The sequence below is a fragment of the Triticum urartu genome, chromosome 5, assembly GCF_003073215.2.
Source record: "Triticum urartu cultivar G1812 chromosome 5, Tu2.1, whole genome shotgun sequence".
NCBI classification, from domain to species: Eukaryota; Viridiplantae; Streptophyta; class Magnoliopsida; order Poales; family Poaceae; genus Triticum; species Triticum urartu.
Genome location: NC_053026.1, coordinates 127,754,293 through 127,778,271, shown reverse-complemented (window position 1 = coordinate 127,778,271; position 23,979 = coordinate 127,754,293). Strand labels below are relative to the sequence as shown.

Below are 23,979 nucleotides of genomic sequence, written 5' to 3'. Positions count from 1 at the left end.
ATCTCAGTCTTCTTGGAGATACATGATAGATCTTCAGACTGCACACTATCTTCAGGAGGTGTAGTAGCCAGTGGCTTCGCCGTAAGATTTTTGGTGCTGAGGCAGACTTTGAAGCTTTAGGCTTCTTCAGCTTCGTTGGCTTTGGTGGTGCAGGTGCTTCGTCAGATTCAGCATCATCTGTAGGTTGATCCACGACTGCCCCTTGAACCATAATATGAGTGATGAGACCTTCTAGGTTGTAGAAGGGGCCAACCAGATTGGGTTCAGCTTCTCGTGTGCCATCAGCACGTGGCGCAGAGGGGCCTGGGTTGAAGTCTAATCCCAATGACTTCTTGTTTTCCTTGGCAGAGTTCTGTGCAAACTGATAGTTGCGCTTGAAGAGATTGTCTTCGCGACACCATAACTGAGAGGATGGGTCGGCATTAGCAGGCTGAGGTCCACGAAGCATGCAGGGGTAAAAGCCTTGAGCAATAGCTTCGGACTGTGATTTGGGCTGAAGACCTTTGTATATGATATCTCCCCATGGGCCCTTGATGGCACTCTTCTCAGCATATTCGTCGGTGACGAATCTCTACTTGAACCATTCCTCTGCCCAGTGTCTTCAAATCCATTGGATTTGGTTCTTGCGTTCTCCATAGGTTTCTTCTGGATCTGACTTGTATAGCTCATAGAGATCTGGTGGCAGGTCCTTAGCAGGGTTTCCACGGTGCTGTCTGCCTCCCTTCCTTGTAGATTTCTCTGTAGCCATGAACTTCAAACTGAATGGCTTCAACACGTTTAATGGTTTCAAAGGCTTCCGCCTGCGGGTCAAACAGGAACTGGCTTCGGGAGAATTTATATGATGCTGTAAGAATTCTGCAAATGAATGCAGACTATGAGAACCAAGGGATTCTCCCACGGACATGTACCTGTGACAGCATTAAGGTGTGAGGGAAGGGGAAGAGGTCATATGCATTCTCAGAAGATTTTGAAGATAAATCAGTTTAGAAGACATTGACCTCATAGTGCGAAGACATTCACTCATAGATAGAGAGTTGGTTCCAGATTTGTACGAATCCACGGATCAGTACAAGTGAGGAATCTAACTATTTTGTGAAGCATAAGTGAACATACTAGGCATATTATGAGATGAAGTATGAAATAGATCCAACTTGTGTGAATAGAAACTTCTTGTGGTAGAAAGTAATGAATCTGTAGGATCAAAGGGGCCATAAAAAGGAAGTTTTATTTACCACACGAAGAACTGCTAGACGTAGTGGGAGAGGAGGCCGAGCAGTTCGATCGTCCGTGCCCTAACTTGGCGACGGAGGACACCTACGGCGACGGCGGAGAAGACGATGTCCGCGGCCGGCGTGAAGACGGCGTCGGTGAGGTCGCGGCAGCTAAGCGCTTTGTTGCCGGCGTCGTCGAGGGCTAGCGGTGGCGCTAGGGTTTGTGCGAGAGTGGAAGAAAGGATAATGACTGTGGTGAGGCGTGTATTTATAGGGACAGGGACGGCACAGTGTTATTACACAGGTGCCCCTGGCGATTCACATCTGAAGGGCACGTGGCTATCATGCAACATATCGGAGGTTGTTCCACGTTCCCACGCACGCCTGGATTGTCGGGTGGTCGTTCCCACTTCTCCGGGTTTCAGGTGAAAGGATTTAGCATTGAAAACAGACTTAATGTTTGTCTCTGTATCTTCTGCTGACAAGGACGCAAAGAAGATATTCGACAGTTTCAATAGAATGCATATGATTTGGAGAGATAGAGTTTGAGATAGAAAGCATAGAGAGGTTAGGGTCCGATCACATTCACTTAGTTCAAAAGATTCAACAAGAAGACATAGCTATAAGTGAATGTTGTAGAGGACAGAACAGTGGTACATATATATGTGATGAATAGTAATACTATATATCGCGCTATTCGTCACCGTGGGTGAGGAATAGTTATTCTTCACCCTCCTTTATTTTACCATCAATGCACCGTAATTTTACGTTCTGTAAGTTTTGTCTTATTTCCGACGCAAAAAGAGACCGTAAGAAAATATATAATCGCCGTAAAAAATATTTGATGTATGTAAAATTACAAACGTAAAAACATAGTCTAAAATACACATAAACTGCAAATTTTCTTGTCTTATGACCTATGTTTTTATTTTCTTATGTCAAATTTTACGTAGTGAATCAATAGGAATGTAACTATTTGAATTCCAAACGTAATTTAATTATAAAATGATCGTAATATTACCTCGGGTGAAGAATAACTTATTCTGCACCCTGGGTAATGAATAGTAATACTATATATATATATGAGAAAGACAATCAAATCAACATAGTGAAGATAATCATGAAGACAAGTTGAGATTGAAGCCAAACCAAATGTGAAGACATACCAAACGTAACGCCATGAGTGAAACACTTCAAACAGAAAAATTGGTGGTGGCGTTACCCACCGTATAGGAAGTATTAGACCCAGACACGGCGCACAATTATCGTGGCCCTCCGAAGTCAAATTCCACATTAATGTATTCACACTTAGAAAGTAAGTCTTCATTGATTGAAGATATACTTTACTTCGTGTGTTACACATCTAAGTCATCAATATGCATAAGTGTTAGGATGTGTGTCTGATCACAGGACATTTGAGGATTCCAAGATATTTAGCTCACACCGTAACATGCAAAACCTCTTCTCATCCAAGGGCTTGGTGAAGATATCTGCCAATTGCTCTTCAGTGTTGACATGTATGATATCAATATCTTCCTTCACAACATGATCTCTGAGAAAGTGATGACGAATTTCAATGTGCTTTGTCTTCGAGTGCTGAACTGGGTTGTTGGCAATCTTGATGGCGCTTTCGTTGTCGCAGTAGAGTGGTACTTGCTTCAGGTGAATGCCATAGTCTTTGAGTGTTTGCTTCATCCATAGAAGCTGAGCGCAGCAAGATCCAGCAGCAATGTATTCAGATTCAGAAGTGGAGAGAGATACACAGTTCTTCTTCTTTGAAGACCAACATACAAGTGATCGTCCCAGAAAATGACATGTGCCTGATGTAGACTTGCGATCCACCTTGTCACCAACATAATCAGCATCCGAGAATCCAACTAGATCAAACTCTGAGCCCTTTGGATACCATAATCCTAGTGTTGGGGTGTGAGCCAAATATCTGAGAATTCGCTTCACAGCTAAGTGATGCAATTCCTTTGGTGCCGCTTAGAACCGGGCACACATGCAAACACTAAGCATAATATCTGGCCTAGATGCACATAGATAAAGTAAAGAACCAATCATGGAGCAGTATACCTTTTGACCGAACTCTTTACCATTGTCGTCGGGACCTAGATGATGTTTGGCTGGCATTGGCGTCGTGAAGCCTTTGCAGTCTTGCATCCCAAATTTCTTCAGGCAATCTTTGAGGTACTTCTCTTGAGATATGAAGATGTCATTGCGTTGCTGACGTATTTGAAGACCAAGGAAGAACTTCAGCTCACCCATCATGCATATCTGATATTGCTCTTGCATCATATATCCAAACTCTTCACTGTATTTCTAATTGGTGCAGCCGAATATAATGTCATCCACATATATTTGGCACACAAACAGTTCACCATCATATGTCTTCGTGAAGAGAGTGGAGTCGAGGGAACCAGGTTTGAAGCCTTTGCTCTTCAGGAAGTCTTTGAGTGTGTCATACCAAGCCCGAAGGGCTTGTTTGAGGCCATACAGTGCCTTGTTGAGCTTGTACACCATGTCAGGATGTTTTGGATCTTCAAAGCCAGGCGGTTGTGCAACATACACTTCTTCCTCAATCTTGCCATTGAGAAAAGCGCTCTTCACATCCATTTGATATAGAAGAATGTTATGACGATTTGCATAGGCCAGCAGTATGCGTATGGCTTCAAGTCTAGCCACAGGAGCAAATGTTTCATCGAAGTCAATCCCTTCAACTTGAGTGTACCCTTGAGCAACGAGACGAGCTTTGTTTCTGAAAACTTGACCATGCTCATCTTGCTTGTTGCGATATATCCATTTGGTGCCTATTATATTGTGCTTGCGAGGATCAGGATGCTTAACTAGTTCCCATACATTATTCATCTCAAACTGTTGAAGCTCTTCTTGCATAGCTTGAATCCATTCAGGTTCCATGAAGGCTTCTTCAACTTTCTTGGGTTCAGATATTGAGACGAATGCGAAGTGCCCACAGAAATTTGCTAGTTGTGTTGCCCTTGAACGAGTGAGTGGACCTGGTGCATTGATGCTATCAATTATTCTCTCAATCTGTACTTCATTTGCAACATGAGGATGTACAGGATGAAGATTTTGCTCTTGCTGATCATTGTCATCGTTAGAAGGATTGTCTTCAGACTGAGCATTTTCTTCAGGTTGATCATTGTCTTCAGGTTGATCAGGTGCGGAGATGATAAGTTCCTCTTTAGGCTGAGCTTCAGAAGGTATGATATCTCCAGTTCCATAAGTTTGATTGATTCACTGGATGGAACTTCATCTAGCACATTTGGCAGGTGCTCTCTTTGCGAGCCGTTAGTCTCATCGAACCGCACATCCACAGTTTCAACCACTTTATAGTGAAAGAGGTTGAAGACTCTGTAGGAGTGCGAATCCTTTCCATATCCAAGCATAAAACCTTCATGTGCTTTTGGTGCAAATTTTGAAGTATGATGTGGATCCTTGATCCAGCACCTAGCACCAAATACTCTGAAGTAACTGACATTTGGCTTCTTGCCAGTAAGGAGCTCATAGGATGTCTTGTTCAGAAGCTTGTGAAGATAAACACGGTTGATGATATGGCATGCAGTATCAATGGCTTCAGGCCAAAATTTTCTTGGAGTCTTGTATTCATCAAGCATCGTCCGAGCCATCTCAATAAGTGTTCTGTTCTTGCGTTCAACGCCGCCATTCTGCTGTGGCGTGTATGGAGCTGAGAATTCATGTGTGATGCCCAAAGTATCAAGATATGTATCTAGGCCAGTGTTCTTGAATTCAGTGCCATTGTCACTTCTGATGTGCTTTATCTTGACGCCATAGTTGTTCATTGCTCGATTGCCGAAGCGTCTGAAGACATCCTGCACTTCGGTCTTGTAGAGGATTATATGCACCCAAGTATATCTTGAATAATCATCAACAATGACAAAGCCATAGAGACAAGCAGTAGTAGTAAGAGTTGAGTAATGAGTGGGACCAAAAAGGTCCATGTGGAGCAGTTCGAAGGGTTGAGTCGTTGTCATGATCGTCTTCGAGGGATGCTTGGCCCTCGTCATCTTTCCTGCTTCACGGGCACCGCATAAGTGATCCTTCTTGAACTTGATGCCCTCGATGCCTATGACATGCTTCTTCCTTGCAAGGGTGTGGAGGTTCCTCATGCCAGCATGCCCTAGCCTCCGATGCCAGAGCCAACATTCAGAAGCTTTTGCTAGAAGACATACGGCAAGTTGTGGTCCTGCTAAGAAATCTATCATGTACAAATCATCTTTCCGATACCGTTCAAACACTAGAGACTTGTCAGATTCCATTAGAACAAGGCAAAGATATTTTCCAAACATCGCAATCATGTTTAAATCGCAAAGCATTGAGACAGACATTAAGTTGAAACCAAGGGATTCAACAAGCGTGACTTTATCCATGTGTTGATCCTTTGAGATTGCAACTCTACCTAGACCCAATACCTTGCTTTTACCAGTGTCAGCAAATGTGATGTGACTTTTGTCATATGGACGTAAGGTTGAGTCCATGAGAAGGCTTCGCTTGCCAGTCATGTGATTAGTACACCCACTATCAATAATCCATTCTAAAGTAGCTGGTGTCGTACCCTACAATGCAGTTAGGGGGATAGGCTTCACGAAGAGAATTGTGAAGCATAAACATTTGACGAGCAAGTGGATTATGAAAGCTTATATTGAGGTTAGGACTGATAGGGCAAGTGGCAAGCGACTCAGGAACAAAATACATAATAAGCAATGAGTCTAAGTGCAGCATCTGAGAACTTTGGCTCTGGAGCCCTAGCAAAAAGTCTTGCAGGTGGACAATAGTACTCATAAGAATAAGCAGAGTAGTTCTTGGTCTTATGAACATGGCGGTTTGATGAAACACGCTCATATTCATAGGCCTGAGTAAGGTTTCCCTGCAAAAAATTTGCGTTAGTGCGACTCAGGTGAGTCCTCTCTCTGTATGAAACCTTTGGACCGTATGAAGCATGTGGTCTGGGGTTTGTCTTCTTCATGTGTGGTGTCATGACGACATTCACAGGAAGATTCTCCAAACATCTTTTCGGCACCCGGATTTCTTCATAGGCGGCCCATTCCTGCAGTTAGTACCAATATACCTGGCAAACACTTCACCATTCTGATTCTTAAACAGTTTATAGTTTGCATCAAAGGATTCATCAATAACAATGGGACTAGCACAAGTGAAGCCAGATAGGGTGGATGGATCCACTGAAGGTCCCTTTGCAGCAACCCATGTGGTTTTGGGGTACTGCTCAGGTTTCCAGTAAGAGCCATCAGCATTCATTTTCCTTTCGAACCCAACACCCTCTTTCCTAGGGTTTCGGTTCAGAATCTGCCTTTTGAGGACATCACATAGTGTCTGATGCCCTTTGAGACTTTTGAACATCCCTGTTTCAAGCAATGTCTTCAACCTAGCATTCTCATCGGCAATAGTAGTGGCATCCTCAGCAGAGGGGTTAGTTATCACATCAACAGTTGAAGATATTGCAACAGTAGTAGCAGTAGAACATTTAGCAACAGAAGTAGCGTCATCACGCCCAAGGCATTTAAGACATGGTGGTTCAAATCCTTCCTGAGCGGGACTGATCTATTCGGCGCGAAGTGACTCGTTTTCCTTTTGAAGATCTTCATGAGCCGCTCTCAATTTCTCGAGTTCTTGCTTCCTTTGAAGATAATCATAGGAGAGCTTTTCATGAGTTGTGAGAGCGTTTCATAATGACTTTCAAGTTCCTCATACTTAACATGAAGATTTTTTTATGTCTTCAATTAAGGACTGAGATCGAGTCATTTCAGCGTCCAACAGGTCATCACTTTTGTCTAACAGTTTTTGAATATGTTCCATAGCTTTCTATTGTTTACTGGCAAGGGAAGCAAGTTTTGCATAGCTGGGTCCAAATTCATCACCAGATTCATCATCACTGGATTCAGAAAGATAGCATTCAGTTACCTTAGCATCTTTTGCCATAAGGCATGATGCAAAAGATGATGATTTTGGTTCGAATGTCATTGCTTTGAGAGATTCCTTAAAGTCCTCAGACCAAGGATCATGACGAGTTCGATGAACTTCATAGACCTCAGAGAGACGATCCCAGATAAGCTTCGCATGATCGATATGCATGATATTCCTGAACTGATTTTGAGACAAACAGGAGCAGATGACGTTCTTCACCATGAGGTTGAGAAGAGTGTACTTGCGAATGTCATCAGCTTCCGCCATCTTGCACAGATCGGTCAGACCAATCTCAGTGATGGTCCACAGCTCGATGTTCATCGCCATGAGGCGCTTCTTCATCATGGCCTTCCACTTGGGATACTCGTGACCGTCAAAGATGGGGCATGACACAGTCTTCATTCCTGTGGTCGACATAACTAAAACTCCAGGCGGTTAAACCAAAATCACACAGAACAAGGGAGTACCTTGCTCTAATACCAATTGAAAGTGCGTTATATCGACTAGAGGGGGGTGAATAGGCGATTTTTATGAAAGTCTTCAAAACATGGGAGTTTTGAAGACAAACAATAGAAATGAACCTATAACCATGCAGCGGAAGGTAGACTACCCTAGACAAGCCATAGTCAAGTATTCAATGAAGTGAAAGCACAAAGACTAACAGCAGCTAGGCAGTACGGATCAGGATGGAAGGTAATATGAAACCAATCTGAACAAACAGTCACACAGTGAAGACAAATGGACAATGCAAATAGGCAATGACTTCACAAGGACCAACTGTAAATAAAGAGATGGGAAGGATAGAACCAGTGAGCTTGGTGAAGACAAAGGTTTGGTAGACCAGTTCCAACTGCGGTGACAGTTGTACGTCTGTTAGGGCGGCTAGGTATTTAAACCTGAGGACACACAGTCCCGGACACCTAGTCCTGAACACGCAGCTCAGGACACTCAGTCCTTACCGTATTCCCCTTGAGCTAAGGTCACACAGACCTCGCCCAATCACTCTGGTAAGTCTTCAAGGTAGACTTCCAAACCTTCACAGACTTCGTTCACCGGCGATCCACAATGACTCTTGGATGCTCAGAACGCGACGCCTAACCGGCTGGAGGATTCACAGTCCTCAAGTGTAATAAGTCTTCATTCAGATCACACAGACAGGAAGACTTAAGTGAAGCCTAACACTCTTTGGCTTTGGGTGTTTAGGGCTTTATCCTCGCAAGGAATTCTCTCTCAAAGGCTTCGAGGTGGGTTGCTCTCAAACGACAAAAGCCGTACTCTAATTCTGAGCAGCCAACTATTTATGGTTGTAGGGGGTGGGCTATTTATAGCCACTGGGCAACCCGACCTGGTTTGTCCGAAATGACCCTTGGTCACTAAGGAACTGACACGTGTTCCAACGGTCAGATTTCAAACACACACGGCAACTTTACATGGACTACAAGAAAAGCTGACTTATCCAACTCTAGACAAGATTTGCCCTCATAGTCTTCACTCGAAGAGATAGGATTTTGGTTAAGCATCACTTCAGTCATTCTGACTGGTTCTCTTGGACCCCACTTAACAGTACGGTGGTTCCTATGAATCAACAAAGAAAAACACAGAACTAAGAAACTGCTAAGTCTTCGCGCTCCATAGTCTTCACGCGATGTCTTCTCTTATCATAGTCTTCAATGTGAATGTCTTCACATACCACCTCTGACTTCAATGTCTTCATACATTTTTAGGTCATCTCTGGGTAGGAAACCGAAATCAAATGAGGGACTCTACCTGTGTTATCTTGCAATCTCACAAACACAAGTCCCTCAACTAGGTTTGTCGTCAATACTCCAAAACCAACTAGGGGTGGCACTAGATGCACTTACAGACAGCTTCTTCATCACACGTTGAGGGATGGTTATATGATCCAATTAGACCAGCATTGTTGAGAGATTGCACTAGTGAAAGTACGGACCCTAGGCCTCATTTTCAAGCATTGCAATACTGTTTGTGCTCACTTTTGTTACATGCTACCTTGCTGTTTTTTATTGTCACTATCACAAAAATCAATATCTACTATCATTACTACACTTGTATCACCATCTCTTCGCCGAACTAGTGCACCTATACAAATTACCATTGTATTTGGTGTGTTGGGGATACAAGACACTTTTTATTATTTGGTTGCAGGGTTGTTTGAGAGAGACCAACTTCATCCTACACCTCCCATGGATTGATAAACCTTAGGTCATCCACTTGAGGGAAAATTGCTACTGTCCTACAAAACTCTGCGCTTGGAGGCCCAACATGAGTCTACAAGAATAAAGTTGCATAGTAGACATCACATGCACGCGCCCGGCCGACACCGTAGCCATTCACCTGGACCATTCTTAATCATATTTCTTCTTAGGCATAGAATTTCGAATGGTCTGTTGGCCCACATATGTTGTTCGTTAAGTGCGTATTATGCACTCTGGTAATGGATGGAGCAGACGCCTAATTTTTCTATACTATTTCTTGCAAGCATCATTATGTCCCCGAGCCTCTATTCATTTCAACAATGACTTGCCGACCTACGGAAATTTATTCTATTTCATGACACCTTACTTCCCTTCATAACACATAAATGAAATTTAGTTTATCCTAACATATTGTTATGCTACATAGATGAGGGGAGCAATAGCAGTGGAGGGGGGTCAAGAGGATACGATGGTGGGCAAACCAAATCATGGTTGGGTGACGAGATGACCATTGCGGGTAGATCTCTAGGCGTGCACCTTCTTGCGACAACCATAAACTAGTGGAGGCACTGCACCTCATTCATGCAGAAGGCTACCTAGTGCTTGTTTGTGAGGCAATAGAAGTAGCAACCCCTTAGGTGGTTTTTATGGCCGACAAAAAGTGAGGTAGGGGCAGGGAGCTGTGAATTAAGACATGGGGCGGGATAGGGTGGGGCACTGATAGATGACACGCCCTCCTTTATCTACAATGTGCCATATATCGGCCGTAGGGGGTGCTTCCATGGTGCCTCTACCAGACAGGCGTGTGTGGGATTCGCGGCGAGCCCCAGGAGCTGGAAAGAGATAGTTGGGGTATGGGCGCCCTGACTAGCAGTCACTGCACGACATCTTGAAACGAGGATGATTGGGTCCAACAAAGGGGGCTATCAGTAGGTGCTGGAGGGGAACCGGGGTTTGAGGAGCCACATGCATCACCACTATTTGAGAGGCACACCTGCTCACCCCCAGATGAAGCTCTCTCTCTCTCTCTCATGCACACACACACACACACATAAATAATAATAACTTGAGCCGCGCAAATGCCTGGGTGACCCTACTAGTTAGATACAACTACAAAAGACTATGCCTACCATATTTTGAGTCAGCGAAAGCTCCCCTTAAACACAACAGTCCAATCTACATAAAATTAGATACAACTACAAAAGACTAAGTCTACCATGTTTCCACATGTTCTTATTGCCATTTGTAAATGACATAGAAACATGAAAACAATTCCTAATGTCTATCATTGTAATTACTGTACATGTTGATGGAGATAGGGTCACTTGACAACTGGGCATCCCTTAGCTATCACTCCTGGTGCCGTTGGGCATGACGCCAAAGGACAGTGGTCATCGGCAACACCACCCCACCACCTCACCCCATAGATGTCAAAGTAGCCTAACGATATGAATGTGATCACTCCCATGAATGCGACACTGGCATCGAGCCCTGCAGCGAGCACGTAGGTGTGCCTCATCCACCATGCCTTGTATCGTCTGTATATGAAGTGGTTGAATATGATGCCTACGAGTCCCCACATGATAAAGTTGACAGATCGTGCCGGAAGGAGTCCACCGGCGCCGTCGAAGATGAGTGGAATGCTGATGCTTTTGAGGAAAGTGCTGTGCGGGTACCGACGACAAAGTAGCCAAATGGGCACCGGTGCAATGATCCCGGCGAGGAAGAAGTAGTTCATCTGCCAGTAGTTTCCAAGGCGGCCAAACATACGCAGAGGTCCAACGACACCCCAGATGATGGATGCGTTGTAAAAGACGTCATCTCCTGGACACGTCCAAGGGCTACCCTCCGGTAGGGCATCCACATCACATACGTTCTTCACCGTTGTTAGTAGGCACCACGCAGTCGCAAAGTGCACCGTTGACGCCATGACGGTCCCAGCTAATTGCACTAAGAACATGGACCTTGGGGGTATCTTCATGTAATGCCCAAGCTTGAAATCCGACACGAATGTTAGTGCCTGCCCCATGCTAATGTAGCCGTACGTCTTGAATACTACATTGGCCAATGGCTTCCCAGGGTAGAGGTACCCGATGATGAGCTCGGTGATGATATTTAATCCAGGTTGCTGCACCAAAGAAAATTTCCATGATCATCATTACAGATCAATCTGATAGCCACCATTAGGTCATGAAAAAGAAATGATCACCCAAGTACTAATTTAACCAATGGTGTTTTTCAAAGAGCTTGCGGAACTTTACATGGTGGCCTCACCTGACACAACTTACCATATTTGTCGTTGCAGTGATGATGCCGATGGGTAGCGTGAAGGTTAAGGCGATGGCACAAGCGAGGAGGAGTCCCCAATATGGTAGTTGCAACTGTCCTCCAAAACCCTCGCATGTGAACAATGACAGAGCCAGCACGAGGACCAACATTAGGTGGAACCACCACTGCGGAACAGACCTGTAGTTCCTCTTCATGATCCTGGTGTGCACATCGTGCTCCTTGCCCTTCTCTGACGCTGCCTTCCGCCATAGATCAAAAATCTCCCTGGATCATGAAAACTCGAAGTCATAAGGACTAAGTGAGAGAAGCTGATTTGTTGGGCATATTAAATAGCTAGATGCCAAAGTAACTCAAGGAATCTACTAGTGTCTAGATGGAAATTGAGACGCCATTTAGAGGAACATACTTTACAAGTGTACCTGGTTGAATAGGGGATTTTATAGAGTGATTTAGATATCTTATACATATGTTTGCTGGCAAAATACTGAAAACAAAGACACAATTCTTTACACATAGCATGATTGTGTGCCCCTCGAGGAGAATGAAGCAATGAAAGTTCACATTACTCATTATTACAAAGAAATCTTTGGTAGATCCATGGTATCTTCTTTGCACTTACACTGAGACACACAACCCTTGAGGGTAAATTTTCACAGGAGGATTGCGTTGAGCTCACCAAGCATTTTACTTCATAGGAGATTGAGATTTCTACTAAGTAAATAAAAAGTAAAACTACGCCAGACCCATATTCGACAAAACAGGTTAGAGAAAGGCATGCCATCTCAAAGGTGGTCAATGTGCATGGTCCTCGTGCACCATTGGTCGGCTCACCTTGGCCACCTCCCATGCTAGCTCATACAACTTCCAACTCTTCCACGAAGGCATCTCTCCTTAGACTTGGTCACTTCACACCATCCAAGGCATCTTGCCAGACTGCTTGATCTACCAGGTCACTGCCAAGATGCACGACAAGCTCCTAATTTGTCGTAAAGGCTTGGGTCGACAATCCTTAGCTCGTTTCGATAGAGACCACCCTCACCTTCCATGACCGGAAACCTTGCACTCATGAGTCTTCCTCTACAGGTGGGATTTTCCCGACAGGGCGGCGACACTAAGAGGTGTGGAAGCTAGTAGCACCTACCACGTCTCCTTCACCCACCACCAATACTTGCCGACATACAAGAGGCCACCTTATACTCCATGAGGCCATCTGTAGTGGACCACTGACAAGGCCCACACGGCAATAGCAACGTCAAGGATGATATTCAACTCCCCTCCCCTAGAGGAAGGCCACTTCCCTCGGCTTGCGGAGCACATTCACAACCACTACGACCACTCCACCTCGCTCTCGGCTTGCCATCGCCGTCAAGGAAGCGCACGACAATACAACAGCGTCTTTCTCCATGTACCCAACATGCCATAACCCCCACTAGAGAGGGAGGCTTGCAAGCTGGTGTCGGCTACCTATCTGACAATTTTGACATGTTGCCCTGATGGCATTAGCACAATCGGTGAGGGCTTGGCCTCAATTTCACTAGAAGCTAATAGTGACCCTAACAAAACCCGGATGGGCGTCAAATCTTGAGACCACTTGCAAGATCCTGCAGCCATCGTGGACATCGGCATGGGTGCTACTCAGTGCCAAATGTGGTGGCGAGCCAGGCCAACCATGTCTCCCAGTCTATACCTGCATGTGCTTTGCCTCCTATGTCGGTCTTGACCTAGATAGAATCTCTACCACACATGTTCCAACATTCGCCTAGGCCTATCATCATGCATGCACCGCCATGGGCCCCCACTTCCCTCCTCGTGCATCAGGAGGCCGTCATTATCATGGTCAAATCATCAGAAACTAGGTAAATGAATTGGCACCCGTCACATTCTCAACTTTGGAGGTTAAACGAGGAGCCTTGGTGTCCCAACAATGGTCTCCTTGCAATAATGGATCTGCGAGCATTCACCATTCGTGGACAATTACTTGCCCCTGAAGCTGGTGCCAGCCCCCAAGCATAGCCTTGCACCCCTTCATGGTCAGTAAAATCTTAGCTAAATGGTTTTGAGCCTGCAATCTCCCCCAACATTGTTGGGTTAGGCACCGATAAACCGACCACAATTGCAATCATCATAGACAGTAGCGCACATGTCTGCTTCATCAAAGATATCATGTTGTTGATCCAACTCGCGCTACTACTGCCTCCGTCATCACCCCATCACAAGCCCTAGAAGGCTACCAGGACTCCTCCAACCACTACTAGGTGTAGCCATAGGCTCCTAAATAGGAAAAGGGCACTTCCCAATGAGGATGGTGTGAGAAATGGTCATGTCTAAGCATGGCCTAGAAATTTTTGAGAAAAGGGAGAATGAGGACACACACCTTGAGATGTATGCCAAGGCCTTCTAGGATCCTCTATTGCCAGCTCCAATTGTTTCACTCTCTTCCCTCACCAAATCTGGCAAAACCTACTACAAGGCCATGTAGGTAACCATTTGAACATCGGCTCCGCCTTTTATCAGTTAGGTTACCGATGGAATACAACATTCTGGTCTGGAATGTGACAAGAGTAATCCATCCCAGAGAGAAGTGTTTAGGTCAATTGTGCTCCTACACAATGTTTCTGTTGTATGTCTTCAAGAATCTAAATTTTTGGTGGTTGAACTCGTTGTGGTGAAGCAATGTTGTGGTGTAGACTTCTTTGGATGTGCATACTTACCGACAGAAGCAACCATGGTGGCAGCATTGTGGCCCAATATTCTTGCATTAATTCTACTTGATTGCACATGACGACTAATGGCCTCACTTTTGCTCTTGTCCAAGTGTATACCCCCCAACACAATGATGCCAATTTTTTATGTCTTGCTGACCTGCACCATGCCATGCAGAGCTTCATTCCACCGGTCATGCCTTTCATTATAGGCGGAGGCCTTACAAAGGTTGGTATCATCTACCGACCCAATTTCCCGTCTTGATGAGAAGCTGCGGCGCACCGCTAAGGCCCTGAAACCATGGAACTCCAAGGTGGTAACCAACATTGCACTAAAATATGAGATAACAAACGAGCTCATTGGAAGACCGAATCACGTGCTAGACAATTGGTCTTTATCAGAGGATGGAATTTCTTTCCATGCAATGCTGAAAATTCAGCTACTTGGGTAGGTTGCCATGGAAAGATCCTTCTGCAAATGGAGATCAAGGGTGCAACGGATCAACAAGGGGATGCAAGAGCGATATTTTTCCATGCCAAGGACACTATTAGATGCCATAAGAATCACATCCACCATGTCATTGTGGATGTCAACGTATACACTGAACAAGCTGACAAGATGCGCATCATGGCAGTTTTTTTGAGGGGTTGGTTGGTCATAAAATTGCAAGGGCACATTGTATGGGCCTTCATGATTAGCATTGAGTACATGTATTTGACGTGCTGGATGAACCATTACTTGTGATGAGGTGTGAACGATATTAACCAAGATCAAGAATGATTGTGTGCTAGGACCTAGCGGCTTCATGGACACCATTTGCAAATGACGTTGGCACTTATTGGAGGGGTGTGTTCGCCACCCTTTTGGCCGTACAACAGCTATAGACTGTCAAAGCACATCTCCCGAACTCGATTTTGCTGCCCAAGTTTGAGGATGCAGTATCACCGAAGGAATTTATGTAAATCAGCCTCATAATTGGTTTCACAAAACTATTCATAAAGCTCTTGGCCTGTCACTCTCGCTTGAGAATGAAAGAGCTTACCCTGCCCTACCAAAGTATGTTCATCAAGGGCAGAGTTATGCATGATAAGTTTAATTATGTCCAAGGCCTCCCAAAGGCATCTAGACAATGAAAGACACCAACAATAATGTTTAAACTAGACCCAGGGAAGGCATCGGACACCAGTTCTTGGGGCTTCCTTTTACTGGTACTCGAGGCAAAAGGATTCATCAGATAATTTTGCAATTGTATCCGGTTTTGCTTGCTACGTCAACCACAAATATTTGGATAAATGGGGAATTACCCAACTCAGTGCAACATAGGAGGGGTCTTCGTAAGAGAGACCCACTATCCTCATTGTTTTCCATTCTCGTGATGGACTGCTTTGCCGCACCGATTCAATTGGCCACAAGCGTGGAGTTGTTGTGTTCCATCGAAGCTCAACTATTGCCATACATATAGTACATCTACACGGATGATGCAGTGATTTTTATTAACCCCGAGTTAGATCAAGTTGTGACATCACGAAAACCTCTTTAGGCATTTTGTGTTGTCTATGGCTTGCATAAGATTCCTAACAAGAGCTCTATAACCCCACTCTGTTGTGATGGGATTGATGTACCAATGTTGGTGTTGCACCTGGAATGTCAGATCAAGCAGTTCCCCTTCACTTACTTGGGCATGCCGTCGTCGGATCACAATCCTCGAAAGACTGATTACTAACCTCTGTGGATGCAAGACTTATCCTTGTCCAGCAAGTGCTATTGGCAATGATGGTATTTGAAATGCTCTTGATGGACATGCCGATATGCTTGACCAAGAGCACATCAAGATCTGCATGGGATTTTTCTGGGAGAACATAGAAGATGGGATGGAGCAAATGTCTTGTCAAAAGGTAGCCTGCCAACCAACAAGCACCGGAGGATTGACAATCAATAACCTGGCAGCCCAAAGCATAGCTTTGAAGATGAGATGGATATGGTACTCTTAGACTGATTCGGCCAAGTTCTGGATCAAGCTACCACTAATCATCAATAGTAAGGTCAGAGCCCTATTTAATGCATTCTTCAGATATGTTATTGGGCTGGTGCTTAGATCATGGAGAGACCCATGGCTTAACTCAACGAGCCTCAAGGTGGCCTACTGGGACCTTTTGTAGCATTGCGCCAGGAAGAACCTCACCTTGGCATGGTCCAACAACGACAATCATCGGATCAGACACCTCAAGCGCAACATGTCCTTGTAGGTCGTAACCAAATTTTTGGCACTTAGGCTGCACGTGCATCAACCTCAGTGACATCCCTAACTAGGTGATATGAAGATGCACTGTTGATAGCCAATTCACCTCTTCCTCGGCATACAAGACCCAATTCAAAGTTGCGCAGTGGCATGATTTCAACCAGCTGGTATATAAATTAGAAAAACCTATTGAAATTGAGGATATTGTCATGGCTGGGAGGCTTGGTTGATATCTCATGACGAACAACCTGGCCAAAGTGTTTGTCCTCATAATCAACTCTGTGTCATGTGTGGCACCATCCATAGGATGCGCACCACCTCCTCCCCACTTGCTCCTACGCCACAAAGGTCTGGGCAATTGTTTTACACCTCTACACCTAGCATCGATCATGGGTACACACCCTCTGACGACCTTGTTGCACAACTGGTGGGCTAAAGGAAGGAAGAAAAATTCCAAGCCCCATTGCCAAGCATGGAGTGCCTTGGTGCAACTCACGTGGTGGCACACATGGAAGGAGTGAAGAAACAAAGGGATTTTCAGGAAGACATCATCAACTCCAATACAAACTTTCCACGACTTGCCAAACTAGAAATCGACTATCAAAGGCAGGCTTGATCAATAGATACAAAGACCTCGCAAGCCCGAGTTAGCACGTTCATATCGTACATTGTACACTACCGATAAGACAAGTGGTAAGGTGTTGGACACGGGCCTCTACTATGTAATTCTATAACCGTTCTCCCTCTATATTTCAGAAAAGTTGCACTGCCAACATTTTTGTCAAAAATAGTTTAGATAAAGGTTTAGTATTTGGTAAAAGAAATGTTAGCTGAATTATACAAAGGTGCATTGAACATGGAAGGCCGAACTATGGAATAATTATTTTAATCCCCAAAACCAAATATGCTAATAATATCGAACAATATAGGCCCATATGTGCGTTGAGTGTAATTTTCAAGAAAACGTAACCCAGACGCTTTGTGTTGCTAGACAATTAGTTCAATCCAATCCGTGTTCTTCTTAGGCAGGAATATCCTCTAGAGGATTGTTGTTTTGCAAAGAAAAACTAATGGTGACGACATTATTTTGAAGCTTGGCTTTGAGAAGGCTTATAATAAAGTGTTCTATGGGGATAATTGTTTTTTGCTTAGTGATGATGCAATGTGTGGTAGAGATAACCTAGGCATGCAACAATCTCAATGGTGTCATTGATGAATACTCTAGGACTTTCAAGGGTCTCAGGAGACCCACTTTCTTTGCTTTTCTTTATTTTGGTAGGATATGCTCTAGGAGCCATGATTACTGCTGCTAGTAGGACTATTCACCTTAGCATGCCACACTTAGGGTGTGTTTGGTTAATTTGCTACCTGGGAATGATGCCTAGAACAAGGAAAAACCCCAGGTGTCCAAAATCGGACGCATGATATACCTTTGTCAAAGCATAAATCTTAAAAGCAATCCTAAATCAAAATCTTAAAAGTAATCCCAAATCCGTATGTGAACAATATTATTTTTTCTTTTGTCTTTTTGTGACACTATTCATGTTGGATGTTGTCTTTCTTCTTTCTCTATCTATACATTGAATATTGATTCAGATTTGTTAGGGGTTATAGGCACATGTACTGTGAACATTCACAATTGTTTCAGCTTGTTAAACATTTAAATATGAGTTTTAAACATGGTAGCATATTACTTTTGGGAGCGCCGGATACTTTCCTCCAACCCCACGATTTCCTCTGCTCTGGCCCGAGTATATAGCAAAAACCTACCACGTTACAAGCTATTGTTACAAAAAACTACCATTTTTCTTAATCTTTCAAAAAAGCTACCACAAAATTGGTTCCTTGTTCCAGAAAACCCAAATTCATGTGTGATTAAACTTTAAAACCGTTTTATGACAGCTGGGGTCCACTCATCATGTTGACTGTTGACAGGTTACAACAAGTGGGGTTCGAAATATTTTTTGAAATGCAATCGGGTCCCTACAGAATTTTTAAAAAGTGATCAGGTCCCTGTAAAATAAAATAAAAAGCAATCAGGTCCCCGCTGGCGAGCTCGTCACCGGAGCTCCTCAGCAGCTTTGTGGGTGTTGGCCGGTCTCTCTCCCGTAGCCCCGACGCCACAGCAGCCAGTGGCAAGCGGCAGTAGAGGCATGCAGCAGCGGCAGTGGCGGCAAGCAGGAGCAACGGCAAGCAGCAGGGCTGGCGGCAGCAAGCAACAGCAGCGGACGCCAAGCGAGAGCGATGGCAAGCAACAACAGCAGCAGACGCCAAGCGAGAGCGACGGCAAGCAGCAGCAGCAGCAGCGAGTAGCGAGTAGCAGCGAGCGACGGCTAGCCGCGGTATGCGCGTGAGCTAGCTAGCTCTTCGTGCGTCTGTCGTGAACTAGCTAGCTTCGGCTGGCTGCGGTACGCGTGTGAACTACCTAGCTAGCTCCGGCTGCATCCGTCGTGAGCAAGCTACCTCTAGCTGGCCGTGTGGAGCCGATCGAGGGTGAGCGGGTTGGGGTTGGCGTCGTCGATGCCGGAGAACAGGGAGTCACCGATGCCGCGGCATGGGGGAAGGGACAGACACGGGGCGGCGGCGGGACGGGAAGGTACTCCGTGGCAGCGGCTCCTGCCAGTAGCAGGACGGCGGCAAGGCGAGGGAGGTGCTCCGGGGCGGCGGCGCGGCTGGAGAGGTGCTCCGGGGCAGCGCCGGTCCGGGGCGGCGGCGAGGCGTCCTCAAGCTCCGGCTCGGAAAAGCTGCTCGAGGGATGTTGTGGATGAAACGGGGCGGCAGTCAACTCTTTTGTTTTTTTAGATTTTATTTTATATTTCTAGGAGATGTCACTGACAGGTGGGTCTGGCCCAACTTAACGGTCAACGATTAGTTAACGGTCAATGTTTATGAATGGACCCTAGCTGTTATAAAACTTTTAAAGCTTAATCACACAATAATTTGAGTTTTTTAGAACAGCAAACCAATTTTATGGTAGTTTTTTTAAAGATTAAAAAAGTGATAGTTTTTTATAGCTATAACCTATAACATGGTAGTTTTTTTGCTAAATACTCTAGCCCTCTTGCTGAAGTGTTGTCGCTGCTGCCGAAAACTATCAACGTCGCCATTCCCCTCAGCCCAACCAATTCCAGGCACAAACATGAAGTTAATGACCAAGGCCCATGTTCCTATCTTGCGTGGTGGCCCGAACAAAGCGTTGTCGGTGACTACAATTATTGTTTTTTAACTATGTGCTATGGTATAGGATGAAAAGGTTAAAAAATATTCCGGTTCCAAAATAAGTGCCTCAACTTTAATACAACTTGTATTAAAGTTGAGGCACTTATTTTGGGACTGCGAAAAAAGAACTCCAATATCTGATCTATTTTTTCTTAATCGGTTTCTTGTAATAATAACATGGTGGTTAATAGAGGGCGAGGAGATAGCGCGTAAGAGCTTACTTGCCATGGTAGAGCGCAACATGTGAGAGCGTGGACATGAGGCCAGCAAAGCCGAATCCGTAGTTGATGGCGAAGAGCACGCTGAGGTTAATGCGGCTGTAGGCGTTGTACTCGTGGAGGTTGAGCGTGAAGGTCTTGGGGTCGAGGATGCGGTTGGTGTCATAGCGGCCGCCGGCAGCGTCGAAGACGTGCGACGAAATGATGGGGAAGCGCTTGGCATTGTAGGTGTTAGTCCAGTAGAGGAGCGGCAGCGCTAAATAGTTGCTGAGGGAGAAGCCGACCATGATGTTGAAGATGGCGAACGCCGGGGAGGCGAGCGGGTTGCCGATGAACCCGGCGACGGTGTTCCAGTCGAGGCCGAAGGAGCCGAGGCCGAGGCCCTTGAGGCCGGAGCCGATCTGCTGCGCCGTCACAGAGTCCTTGAAGAACCAGCAGAGCGCCGAGAAGGTGCTGGCCGCCGGGAACAGGTAGCTGGGGATCAGGTAGTAGGCGAAGCTGCAGACCAGCACGATGATGAAGAATTGCAGCCGTGTCAGCTGCCCCTTGGGCCTCTTCTCCTCCTCGTGCATCGCCCTGTATTAGTACATGCAGTTTTATATAGACAAGGTTCAGTATGATTGCATTGCTTCAAGTCCCAACGACTCTACGTACGTACTGACCTGAACAGGGTGACCTGGACAAGGTTTAGAGGCCACCACATGTAGGCTGAATCCACCAGGTACGTCCTAAACAAGCCAGCCCATCCGTACCCAAGCAACTGAAATTAAACAGAGCCGCACATTGGCCGAAATGACCTCTGAATTCAACCAATGGCGATGGAATGAAAAGTCGAGGTAATGTCGGATCACCTGAGTTGTCTGCGCGAGCAGCATGGCCGCGTAGGGGTTGATCTGCCGTTTGTACAAGACCTTGACGATGGCGATGATATTCATTGCATAGACGCCGCTGGCGCCCGCGCCGGCGAAGATGGTGATGAGGCAGTGCTCCTTGAGGCTGAAACGGCCCGGGTTGAGGCTGAAGGACCAGCCGATGAGCGGGACGCGTATGAGCTTCGCCGGCAGCGCCGACGCCATGAACCGGCCGATGGGCAGGGTGGCGATCTGCACCAACACCGTGCCGATGCTCAGCTGGTTGGACCGGTACATGAAGAACTCGTTGACGAAGGCCAGAAGCATGCAGGACGACATCCCCAGCACCCATGTTCGGATCGTCAGGGACGGCTCCGACGGGTCGTCGGTTATCGGCACCGTGTTCCGGACCTCCTCGATTGGGTGGTCGTTCACCTCTTCTTCTGCATCGTCTGCAGATCAGTTATCATTTGCAGTAACATTCTGGGACAAAAGATTTTCATCATGGGAGAAGCGTCGACACTGCGGACAAACGTACAGCGGGTTTCTGCCATCGGAATGTGCTCGCCGGGCTCGGGCCTCCCGTCCCGGCCTGCGGAAAGTTGGCGGTCTCCTCCAGGGGACACGCGCCAGGGCAATGCGGCTAACTGTTGCTGAAACCTCTTGGTTTAGGAGTCACCTTCTTAGTTTCAGTTTGTGTCCTATTTCTAAAATAGGCTGGCTATTATTAGAAACAATCTCGCATGACCTCACTTGTTTGTAGGGTCTCAGATCCTGAGATGCAGTAGCCTTGTAGCTTGAAAGACACGGAGTTGTCGGTGACCTTTCGGGGTTTCCGCTATTTGTCTGTCACTCAGCAGCTGGCTCCCTCGGCATCTCTATCGGGCAAACAGCATAAAACTATCACAATTGGGACAGGGCAAAAATAACTACGACTTTTTTTCCGGCACTGATACCTTCTACATTTTCGTAATTTTGTTGAAAAAAAATCTGGTTATCTTTCGCTTAAAATTGATCCCTTTTCATGACATATTTGGTCCACCAGTCAGGCCACGTGTGGGGGTTGGGGGTGGTGTTAACGGCCATCAGTTGCTTGGTCCGATTGGAACCATTGTCTCTCCCGATCGCTCCCAGTCATTCAGTCTCTCCTGTTTGACCTAGGGCCGGTGATGGTGGCGGCGACTCAGTACGCGGAGGAGGCACCAGTGGTGAGTACTCCGAGGTGGACAACTGGCTCGGCAGCAGGAGCAATTAGGGTTGTATGTACACACTGTTTCGGTGCAACTAGAACATGTACCGAAATTGGAGATTTGTTCAGTGGCGGTGTGTGTGTGTGTGTCTATTTGTCTGTTTGATTTAGTATTAAAAGGATCTTTCTATTTATATGTTCATATTTTTGACATCGTAGCTTGTTACTTCTAGGATTAAGTAAGGTCATATAGTTACTTGTGTAGTTGTTACACATGATACTAAGATGGTGTGTTAGTACTTTAGTGTTACTAATTAGGGGATTGGGGTAGCAGCTGATACAATTTTTTAATCCATTTTGTTGTCAGGTTGGATGATGAAATGTGGGAAATAAGGTTCCATTTACAAGGTAGAGACAAACTAGAAAGAATTATTTCCCTATACGATGTAATTTACTTACTTTGTTAGCACTAATTGAGGGTGAGGGCTATGGAATAGATGATAAGATGTACTATGTGAAGGAGGATGGAAGGGGTTGGAAGGGATGGAGATTTTAGATAGTGAGGACAAAGTAGAAGAAATGTTTAACTTGTTGCAAAACTAGAAAGTTCTGAACATCGCAGTCATCAAGGGTAGTGAACCCACACCAGGAGATCTAAATAGGGAGAACATCCTAATAAAACACCAGGTTCCACTTAGTCGAACAGGGATCCTCTTGTTTCTAGTATATCCCAAGCTGGTGTGCTTCACCCTACTGCAATTATTTCATAGCCTTCAAGTAGTGCACAACTTGGAGTTATTCTGGATGACCCTAATTTGAACACACAACAAAGCTGCACCTTCAACAAGGCAAAAGAGAATGTTGAAGGACATGAAGACTCTACAAATAGCATGGATAACTCCTATTCGGATTTTGAATATGATTGGGGTCAATACATTGGGAAGAGGAATACAATGGTAAAAAAAAAGCTTAGCGAAGGAGGTTGAGATAGAGAATTGGATGGAGAATATGAGGAAGGAGAGACAAGATGACTTGATGCAATTTGAAGGGGGATACAAATGTGTCGAGAGTTTGTTGAGGAGCAAGGGGATTCAGAATCTAGACATGAAGAGCACCCTCTAGTTGTATAGAAACAAGTCTCACAAAACCTAAAGCTAGCGAGGAAACCTGGGCCAACAACGAGCACACAATGAGGCTAAGCAGATAAAGGTAATCATTTTGCACTTGCACCAGATGAATTATGCTTTCCAGTGATTTTGGTATTGGTGATGAAGGTGAAGAACCAGCACTACTACCTATTGGAATGAAGAGAACGACTAGGAAGGACAAGGATAGGAGGTGGTATTATGACTCAATGCCTGGCACACATGAGCAGTTGTGCTTCATTGGTGTTTACTAGTTTGGAAAGAGCACCAAGGGATTTTCATGTCAAGACACTGAGGGATTTTGAATACCACATGAATGAAGCAAGTAGCTAGGGTTATTCCTTGGAGCAAGTGGAGAGAGCACAAAGGTCACTACTGATTGGGTGGCTAAAGCATGCGAGGAAATATTGAGACCAAATTCAAGAATTGGTGTCGATACAATAATGAAACATACAAAGAGCATGTATGAGGCACATGTGGCAAAAAGTTTGGTCTTCAGGGCAAGGAGGAAAGTAGTTGATGTGGTGCAAGGTGACCACAAGGACCAATACAAGAAGAGACTGGGGGACTATCTACAAGTAGTTTTTGATACAAGCCTAGAAGTAGGTGTGTGGTGACAATAAAGGAGATGCACTCAATCTAACACCTACCCCTAGACTACAATACATGTTCTACTATTTGCATGCATGAAAAGAGGAACTTCTTATTGGTTGCAAGCCATTTATAGATAAGTTT

General features: G+C 45.3%; 1 protein-coding gene across 1 annotated transcript; it reads right to left on the bottom strand.

The window, feature by feature from the left end:
- Nucleotides 1–10,712: 10,712 nt before the first annotated feature.
- On the bottom strand, nt 10,713–21,464 carry LOC125555761 (oligopeptide transporter 1-like). Its single transcript, XM_048718616.1, has 6 exons — nt 21,449–21,464; nt 20,911–21,362; nt 20,722–20,819; nt 20,063–20,635; nt 11,680–11,944; nt 10,713–11,519 (listed from the first exon to the last, which is right to left on the bottom strand). Exons 1-6 carry the CDS (start codon nt 21,462–21,464, stop codon nt 10,713–10,715), a joined length of 2,211 nt encoding a protein of 736 aa, XP_048574573.1.
- Between the last annotated feature and the right edge of the window lie 2,515 nt (nt 21,465–23,979).

What these genes read in the sequence shown, in the direction of transcription:
- LOC125555761 (XM_048718616.1), bottom strand. An exon ending in TGCTCGCGCAGACAACTCAG is followed by an intron (nt 20,820 to 20,910) that starts GTGATCCGACAT and finishes GTTTAATTTCAG; the next exon opens with TTGCTTGGGTACGGATGGGC. An exon ending in GTTGCGCTCTACCATGGCAA is followed by an intron (nt 11,945 to 20,062) that starts GTAAGCTCTTAC and finishes TTCATGATCCAG; the next exon opens with GGAGATTTTTGATCTATGGC.